At 39.4% G+C, this 10,393-nt stretch overlaps 1 protein-coding gene across 4 annotated transcripts in view; it reads right to left on the minus strand.

Moving 5' to 3' along the window:
• ADNP2 (ADNP homeobox 2) overlaps positions 1–10,393 on the minus strand; it is a 31,569-nt gene that overhangs the window by 5,913 nt on the left and 15,263 nt on the right. For 3 of the 4 annotated variants that reach the window (XM_012804320.2, XM_023512380.1, XM_023512382.1), the window contains exon 3: positions 4,665–4,754. The exons of the other annotated variant lie outside the window; for it this stretch is intronic. In XM_012804320.2, coding sequence (XP_012659774.1) covers positions 4,665–4,754 — 90 coding nt within the window. The remainder of the gene's footprint in view (positions 1–4,664; positions 4,755–10,393) is intronic. 4 annotated transcript variants of the gene reach the window in all.

Genomic DNA, 10,393 nt, shown 5'->3' on the forward strand with positions numbered 1-10,393 from the left:
TTGAGCCCAGGAGTTGGAGGTTGCTGTGAGCTGTAATGCCACGGCACTCTACCCAGGGGGACAGCTTGAGGCTCTGTCTCAAAAAAAATAAAAAAAATAAAAAAATAAAACTTGCACCACTGCTGTAGTCTTCTAGGGTCCTGAGATCCCAGAGCTGATGAAGCATTGGATGCCCATCCACATCCCACAAACCAGGAAGCAGAGACCTGGACAGATGGAATGTTTTGTCCCAGGCCCCAGAACTGGCCGTGGCATTATCACAGGGACCAAGAGTTAATTCCCACCCTCTTTTAAATCTGTGTTCTCATGGTCACTCTCACAAACATACACACATTTATTTCCATTCCTTAAGATTCTGTCATCCTCACTCCCTCCTAATCATGCAGTTTTTCTTCTGGGTCATGGGTTAGAAAAATTATCTAAACACACTGAACATCATGTTACCATCTTCTCGGCAATTTAAAACAATCTCAGGTTCTAGTATTTTAGGTAGGATATATAATAATCCTAGGGCAACAGCCACAACTTCAGAAAAAGACAAAAATAAAAACCTATGCTTTTTCATATTTTACCGTCTCTGAAATCTGGATGTGTCATTACAACTGATGGTTCATATCACAATATAGTTTAAGTGTCACTTTAGTTTTATTGTGGTTCATTAAAAAGTGTTTTATACTCAATGAAATACAATACTGAGAAACTGTATACACAAAGAAAATTATACTCCATGAAAGAACTGATAGAACTTACTAACAAAAGTGTTAGTATCTATTAGTGTTGAGTAAATCATTAGGTGAGGCAAACATTTCTTGAATACGACACCATAAACACAATCTATAAAAGAAAAAGTTGATAAAGTAGACGACACTTTAAGAAATGAAAAGACAAGTCATAAGCTAAGATACAATGATTTGTATCTGGAACATGTACTGTGGACATACTCAATCTCAGTGAGAAAACAAATGATCCAATTTTTAAAAGACAGTATCTGGATGTTAAATATACACATGAAAACATACTCAACATCATTAGTCACTAGTGAAATGCAAATGAACACCCAAAGAGATACTATTACACATCTACTAAAATGAGGCATTAGCAGATAAGTCAATAAATACAAAACCTCACAATATAAAATGTGGCAGGGACACAGAACAGCTAGAACTCTCACACTGCTGTAAGAAAGCCAAATGTACAGCCACTTTGGAAAACAGTCTGGCAGTTTCCTACAAAGATAAATACGTGTTTAACTTACCATACAGCCCCATCCATTCTAAGACATTTACACAGAGAAAATGGGATCAGTAATCACAACCACCTGTAAAGGTTCTAGGACTGTGAGCAGCCACGAACAACCTGAACCTGAATATCAGCTCACCAGTAAGAGAGGAACAAGAAACAACAGAAGCAAGGTCACAGGATGATGCATGGTGGAAAGACCAGCTCCAGCTTTCCTGCTGTGCTTCCTCAAGACCTGAGACTCAGGCTCCCATGCCTTGAGCCACCTCACCTCTGCAAGCCATTCTGTCCTCATCACCTGAGAAAGTCTTGTGTGTTTCTCTGAGCCCTTGAGGACCTCACTGTAGTGCAAGTCACATGATCCACCATGATTACACAACTTTCCCTCTAGGTCTTCCCAAATCTTTTGCTTAGGTTTAGGGACAAAAGAACAAAGGATAGCAGGAAAACCACCTTCAGAACAAAGACACCGGATCTAGCAGACTCCACAAGCTTTCCCATTTGAGGCAACGGTGCTTTTACTATATTTGAATATGGTTCCGTTATAATACATCCAATCTCCGTAATTTCAAATTATTACTTAGTATTTTATGCGTAGCCCCTATTCACCCCAACAAAAATATAAACTCCTTGAGGAAAAGAACCTTAACTTTTACCTTTTTGTACTCAAACACTGTTACCTGCTTTCTGGTAGGATTTAAAAACATGCTCATTAATGAAAACATGTCATTTTATATACAAGTTAGATTATAGAATTCAGGTGGGGGCGATACCTGTGGCTCAGTGGGTAGGGTGCTGGCCCCATATACTGAGGGTGGAGGATTTGAACCTGGCCCCAGCCAAACTGTAACAACAACAAAAAAATAGCCAGGCATTGTGGTGGGCACCTGTAGTCCCAGCTACTTGGGAGGCTGAAGCAAGAGAATTGCCTAAGCCCAGGAGTTGGAGGCTGCTATGAGCTGTGATGCCACAGCACTCTACCAAGGGTGACAATAAGACTCTATTTCTTAAAAAAAAAAAAAAAAATTCAGGTGAGAAAAATCAATGAAGCTTAAGGTTCATGAAGTCAAAGTCTGTCTGCTAAACGAGGCTATTTTAACAGCCACGAGTTATGCCGCATGGAATAACCAACCCCAGTAGAATCAAGGAGGCTGGCAGATGGCAGAGAGGGGATGTTAGGCCAGAGAGGATAAGAGACTAAAAAAAGGATTCAAGAAGGTGGCTAACAACAGAAACACTGTTGTCAAACAAGGACTACAGAAGACACATTTACAGATAAAAATCTGCAAAGCAAGCATGACCTTGACAACAGAAGTTAGCAGGGAAGGAGGGACAGCTCAGTCAAATCTGGGGCTGGTTTAATCACAATGAAGATGCTGTGTCTGGTCTGGTGAGGGGAAAGGGTTCCCACCAAAAAAACCCTTGTAATGCAGCTAATTTACCAGTATGCCACGTTTTAGCTTAAATTTGCTTAAGTTTGAAATTTTAAATTATTAAAAGTGTTGTTCTTTGATTCAAAGGTCTACATTTTTATTTTGGTTTCTGAAACCAGGATATACATTCATTGCATACACTTAATGTCACAGCATTTTGTTTTACTTAGAACAGTTATTAAATCAAAGGTCTTTCTTACTCCAGTGGCATCTTATAATCAACAACAAATATTAAGATCATTAAATATGAAATGTCTGATTTCAAATCAGTTTATTATTTCTCAAACAAGAAGCACAATTAATCAAAATATTCACCTAAACTATCACAGTTTTGTGTCTTTTTCTTTTTCTTTTTTGAGACAGAGCCTCAAGCTGTCCCCCTGGGTAGAGTGCCCTGGCATCACAGCTCACAGCAACCTCCAACTCCTGGGCTCAAGAGAGTCTCCTGCCTCCACCTCCCAAGTAGCTGGGACCACAGGCGCCCGCCACAACGCCTGGCCATTTTTTGGTTGCAGCCATCATTGTTGTTTGGCAGGCCCGGGCTGGATTCGAACCCGCCACCTTGGGTGTATGTGGCTGGCGCCTTAGCCACTTGAGCCACAGGCACCGAGCCAGTTTTGTATCTTAACAGTAGTTAATACGTGTCAGCACTGAAGAAGCCCAGAAAGTGAGTGGTGATGAAATCACAAAAGGCCTTTTCCACAGCTTATCGAGAACTGAGAATTTTTCCTTACAAGAAGTGGTCCAAAGCCTGGAATGAAGTGGTGGTCAGCTGATGCCAGGCCTGGTGAGCACAGTGGATGACACAAGAGATTCCAAGTCCAGTCCCTGTAGTTTGAGCAGTGTCACTTGTGCAATAGTGTTGTCTTGCAAAAGGGGCCTCCCTTACTGACCAACCTCAACTGCTTAACAACAAAAACCTTCATCGTGTCGTCTAGCTGGTTGCAGTGGACATTCACTATAATCCACTGCCAGGTTTCATAAAGCAGTAGTGGATAATATCAGCACTGAGCCACCAAACAGACACCATTAGCTTTTTTTGATAAATATTTGGTTTTGGACTGTGTTTCAGCATCATCTTTATCCAACCATGTTCTGAAATGCTTGCAATTGTCAAAAAGAATCCATTTCTTATCACATGTAATAATAGTGTATAAATGATTTACCTTTATGTTGTGACAGCAAGGAAAGGCAAGTATCAAGACAATTTCTCTTCTGACACTCACTTAATTCATGCAGAACCCATCTATCCAGCTTCTTTACCTTGCTGTTTGTTTCAATATTGTTGGAATAGAGTTAGCATCAAACCTTGCTTCTAATTCACATGTAGGTTGAGATGGATTTGTTTCCACTACAGCTTTCAGCTCATCATTATCCACCTTGCTTTTGGGTCACCCACGTGGCTCATTTTCAAGATTAAAATCACCACAATGGAACTTCTCAACCATCGATGTCCTGTGTGTTCATTAGCCACATCCTTCCCAAACATTCTGTTGATATTTCAAGCTGCCTGCACCACATTGGTTTCACAACGGAACTCACATTCGAAAATAACATGAATTTTTACTTATCCATGGTATCACAAAAATGCCTCTAAAAAAAATTTGAAAGATAATCACAAGGCAAAATGTAGGTTTGGAAGAGTAAGGAAGTACCTTCACAATAAAAATAAAACAAGAAGTATCAAAGCGAAATGCTAGAGATATCAACTGCCAGACTTAATACTTCAGGAAACCGGACATTGCATATTTATAAACCTAAGTTTCACTGTATCACTGTATCAACTACATACAAAGAAAACTCTCCAAACATCAATAATCCTGCATTACCCAACACTGAACTTTGTTTTCTTCCTTCTTCCTATATGGCTGCATTAGGCCTCCTCCCCATTCACTCACCAGCAACCCCAGAATGTGTGATATCCCTCAGACTAAATTTACACTTACCCTAATTTTTGAGGAAACATGAAAACCAAACACAAAAAATACATACCACTTTCTTCCCAGATGGTTCCCAAAGAGAAACATCTCCCCATGTTGTATTACAGAAGTACTTCTCTCCTGGATCAAAAGCTTTAAGGTCCTTTTCAAAAGGGAGGAAAAAAGACATCATTATGCAAATTCAGAAGATAAAGAAATATTTAATTAGAACCAGACAATTATGTGTCACTGGAGAAATCTACATGAGAAAAGAGAAAAGAAAGTAGTCATCCCTCCATATCCAAGGGGGGCTGGTTCCAGGACCCCCTGCTGATGCCAAGTCCCTGATAGGAAACGGTAGTATCTGCAGAGAACCCAGGCACAGCCCCATTGCTGACATGAAGAAACTTTCACTGGTCTGGATAGATGGTCAAACCAATCCCAACACTCTCTTAAGCCAAAGCCTAATCTGGAGAAAGGCCCCAACTCTCTTCAATTCTGTGAAGGCTAAGAAGAGGTGAGGGAGCTGGAGAAGCTAGTTCATGAGGTTATAGAAAAAAAGCCATGGTCCATAACACATATTGCAGTGTGAAGTGCTGAGCACTGATGGAAAACTACAGCAGGTTAACACTGAGAGCACCAATGCAGGGGTGCACTACATAGCAGAGAGGAAACAGCAGGTTTTCAGTGCAGATGAAACAGCCTTCTGAGGAAGAAAGCGCCACCTAGAACTTCCATAGCTACAGAGAAGCTGAGTACTTCTGCTTCCAACTTTTGAACAGGCTGATTTCACTGTCAGGAGCTATAGTGCAGCTGTGACTTTAAGTTGAAGCCCGTGTCCATTTACCCTTCTGAAAACCCTAGAGGACTTAAGGATGACACTAACTCTACTCTGCCTGTGCCCCATAAATGGAAGAACAAAGCCTGGATGAAACAGCACAGTTTGCTGAGTATTCTAAGCCCACTGCTAAGACCTACTGCTCAGAAAAAAGATTCCTTTTAAAACACTGCTGCTCTTTAACAAACCTGGTAGCCCAAAAACTCTCATGGAGATGTGGCAAGGAGACTACTGTTTTCCTGCAGCTAACTCAGCATCCATCTACAGCCCCTGAATCAAAAATAATTACAACTTTAAAGTCTTATTATTTCAGAAATATATTTCATAAAGTTAGAACTACCATAGTGATTCTCTGATAGGTCTGGAAAACCTTCTGGAAAGGATTCACCATTCTAGATGCCATCAATCACATCTGTGGACTCGGCATCTGTAGCTCAGTTGCTAGGGCTCTAGCCACATACACTGCAACAGGCGGGTTTGAATCCAGCCTGGGCCAACTACAACCAAAATATACCCCAGTGTTGTGGTGGGCGCCTGTAGTCCCAGCTGCTTGGGAGGCTAAGGCAAGAGAATTGCTTAAGCTCAAGAGTTTGAGGTTGCTCTGAGCTGTGACACCATAGCACTCTACCGAGGGCAACAAGGCAAAACTCTGTCGCAAAAGGAAAAAAAAAAGAACATCTATAATTCATGGGATGGGGTCAAAATACCAACATTCACAGGAGTTCGGGAGAAGTTGATAGTTGAGATTCCAACCCTCAACTTTTGATGACTTTCAGAGGTTCACTTTTCTATGAAAGGGGAAACAAAAAATTCCTGTGATTCATTTCATTGTAATTAAGCTTTATTACTGTGGCCTAGAATACCACCAAGATATGACTGTATGTGAAATTCTAACCAAAGACCTTTTCTGAAAAAACTTTTTCTCACCTACCACCTCTTCAATGTCATTGATTCTTCCTAGCCTCCACCTCTAATAGTTTTTAATTTAGAATATACATGATGACAAACGCTGCTAGGAATAGTATTACTTTTAATTAAATCTGGATGTTATTTATCATATCAGTATCTCCTAATATTTAAAATTTAACAGTAACTTAATGGGGAGGAGGACTTATTCAATCCTCAGACAATGCTTCGCTTACTTATGAATTCTCAGCCCTAACCCAAAAAACATCACAATTCCCCTGTAGCACAGAGCATAATATAGTAGAAATCTCTACTCTGGGCAACATACACATGTATACACAGAAAGAACACACATGTCTTTTACTTTCAAGTTTATGGTACTTGTGGGTTTAGGTTATTAAGCAAGCAAATGCTCATTTCTTTCATATTTTAATGAGTAAAACACATAGTCACTATTCAAGAGATGGGCCCACTTACTAGGCTGATTAAGCGTCCGCCAGTGGTCCAGACTGATCCATGTCGTAGTTTCAGATATACCAGACATACCAGATACTTTCCTAATGCTAGTTCTATTTTCTTTTCTTTTTTTTTTTTTTTTAGACAGAGTCTCACTTTGTTACCCTCAGTAGAGTGCTGTGACATCATAGCTCACAGCAACCTCACACTCCTGGGCCTTGCCTCAGCCTCCCCAGTAGCTGGGACTACAGGTGCCTGCCACATCGCCCAGCTACTTTTAGAGATGGGGTCTGGTTCTTGCTCAGGCTGGTCTCAAACTCAGGCAGATCATGAGCTCAAGTGATCTGCCCATATCCGCCTCCCAGAGTGCTTGGATTACAGGCATGAGCCACCATGCCTGGTCTCTAGTACTAGTTCTAAAAAGAAAATTCTCATTAGATTTTATATGGGGAATTCTGAATGCAACCATGGCCAAGCCACAAGTGGCTCACATCTGTAATCCCAACACTCTTGGGAGGCAAAAGGATTGCTTGAGGACAGGAGTTTGATACCAACCTGAGCAAGTGTGAGACCTCATCTCTACAAAAATTAGAAAAATCAGCCAATTGTGGGTATGCACCTTTAGTCCCAGCTACTAGGAAGGCTAAGACAAGAGGATCGCTTGAGCCCAGGAGTCTGAGGTTATAATGAGCTATGATGATACCACTGTTTTCTAACCTGGGCAAAAGGCTGAGACTCTGTCAAAATAGAAAATTAAGTGAAAATACGATAGAAAATTTCACAAGATCCTTTGGAGCATCAAAATGTAATTCAGTGGAAGCTCATGTAATTTAACTTCAGTTTTCTGGTGCTCCAAATTGATTCATGAGCAATAAAAATCTAGAAGAGGGTCTTAAACCCTGGCTGTATGCCAGAATTATAATGGCCTAGGATAAAGCAAAGATAAAATAGAATTTAAAAAAAGAAAATAATTTCTTTGAAAAGATCAAAAAGCTTACAAAGTGTAGCTAGACTGAAGAAAAAAAACACATATAACTAAATCAGAAATCAAAGTGGGGCATTACAACTGATCTTACAAAGGGATCAGAATAGGTTGGTATAAACAACTGTTAGATCAACAAGATGAAATAGACAAATTCCTTGAAAGTCATAAGTCACCTAAACACGATTTTATATTCATGAAGAAACAGAAAAATTTCAAATTTCTGTTATAAGAGATTGAATTATTAATCAAAGACTTATTAAACAAAGACAAGTCTGGGACCAGGCGGCTTTACCAGTGAACCCAACAAGACATTTAAAGAAGAATTAACAATAATTCTTCTCAAACTCTTCCCAAAAAAACAGAAGAGGAAGGAATACTTCCAAACTCATTTAAGACAGCAGCATTACTGATACCAGAGCCAAATAGAGATATAAGAAAATTACAAATATTTCTATGAATACAGATGAAAAATCCTCAACAAAATACTAGCAGACCAAATCCAACAGTGTACTAGAACAATTATACACCACGACCAAATGAGATTTATTCCAGGAACACAAGGAGGTTTCAACATAAGAAAATCCATCAGTGTAATTCATTATACTAATGGGATACTAACAGGACACAGGGCTCACAGGATCATCTCAATTGACAACAAAGAAGGGGTCTGATAAAACCCAACACCGTCTTGTGATAGAAACTGAAGGGAACTTCCTCAGCATGATAAAGAACAATTATGGAAAGCACACATAGAACATCACACTAAATGACAAAAGACCAGAAACTTCCCCTGATATCAGGGACAAGATAAGAATGTCTACTTTCCCCACTGTTGTTCAATATTTTACTAAAGTTCTAAACAGAGCAATGAGGCAAGAAAAATAAAAGGCATTCATATAAAAAAAGTGAAACCATATTTTCAGAATTTATATTCTACATATAGAAAATCTCAAAAGATCCACAGGAGGCTACTAGAACTAAAGACAAATTCAGCAAAGTTGCATATTATAAGATCAACACACAAAAATTAGTTGTGTTTCTATAAATTTGCAATGAAAAATCTGAAAAGGGTATTACAAACATAATTCCATTTATAGCACTATGTAAAATAACAAAATACCTATGAATTTAGTCAATCAAGTGAAAGACTCATACACTAAAAACTATAAGGCACTGTGAAAAGAAATTAAAAACCTAAATATATGGCATCAATATGTATACTGGTATAGAAAGGACAGTATTGTTAAGATATGTCATTAAGCAGGCATGGTGGCTCACATCTGTAATCCCAGCACTCCAGGAGGCCAAGGTGAGGCAGGTAGATTGCATGAGCTCAGAAGTTTAAGACCAGCTTGACCAAGAGTGAGACTCCATTTCTACTAAAAACAGAAAATTAAGCCAGACACTGTGGTGGGTGCCTGTAGTCCCAGCTACTCAGGAGGCTGAGGCAAGAAGATCACTTGAGCCCTAGAGTTTGAGGTTGCTGTGAGATATGATGATGACACAGCACTCTACTCAAGGTGACAGAGTAAGACTCTGAGTCAAAAAAAAAAAGTAAGTGTCAATAATACTCAAAGTGATATATGATACGATATACGAAATCCAACAGTTAAGTTCGTCACCTTAACCTAGAAAAAGTGCTACATATCTCATTGTTTAGAATCACTACAGTCACCTTGGGAAACTGGGCACCAATGCCAAAACCTAGTCTATACTTCAAAGCAATTTTGGAACTCTTTTTCTGAAACAGCTAGGAGAGCTGTCATCATATGAGGTCTGACAATTAAGTTCAAGATCTCACCCTAGAAAAAGTGCTACAAACCTTACTGCTGAGTATCACCATGGTCACCTTTGAAGCACTTACTTCCCTTGGCCATCTGGTGACAACAGTGATATTCAGCAATGAGGTACGTATCACTTTTTCTAGAATGAGTTTGTAAACTTATCTGATCTTGTAATCCTCAGCAAAGTTCCAGCAGTCTTTTACAGAATGGAAAAGTCAATCTTCATATTCTTATGAAATTACAAGAAGCTCTGAATAGCTGAAACAATACCGAAGGGAAGAACAAAGTTGGACAGCACTCCATTTCAAAACTTACTATAAAGCTATAGTGATCAAATCAAAACAATACAGTATAAAACTGACAGACAAATGGACCAATGGAACAGAATTAAGAGTCCGGAACTAAACCCACACATCTATGACCAACTAACTGATTTCCATTGAGGGAGCCAAGTCCATTCAGTGGGGGGTGGGGGGGGTTGGGGGACAACAGTCTCTTCAACAAACAGTGCTGGAAAACTAATTTTCACAAGCAAAAGAAACAAACTGGACTTCTACCTCACACAATATACAAAAGTTACTCAAAACACATCAATGACTTAAACTAAGAATTATAACCATAAAACTATTAGAAGAAAACACAGGGAAGATCATGACCTTGGATCTGGCAATGGATTCTTAGATATGGCCTAAGAAATCACAAAAGAAATAGTTAAACTGGACTTCATAAAAATTTAAAACTTTTGTGCATCAAAATTGTTGTTAAGAAAGTAAAAAGTCGGCTCGGCGCCTGTGGCTCCAGCGGCTAAGGCACCAGCCACATACACCTAAGGT

This window comes from Otolemur garnettii, unplaced genomic scaffold, assembly GCF_000181295.1.
Source record: "Otolemur garnettii isolate 467f Iridium unplaced genomic scaffold, OtoGar3 scaffold00027, whole genome shotgun sequence".
In the NCBI taxonomy this organism is placed as follows: domain Eukaryota; kingdom Metazoa; phylum Chordata; class Mammalia; order Primates; family Galagidae; genus Otolemur; species Otolemur garnettii.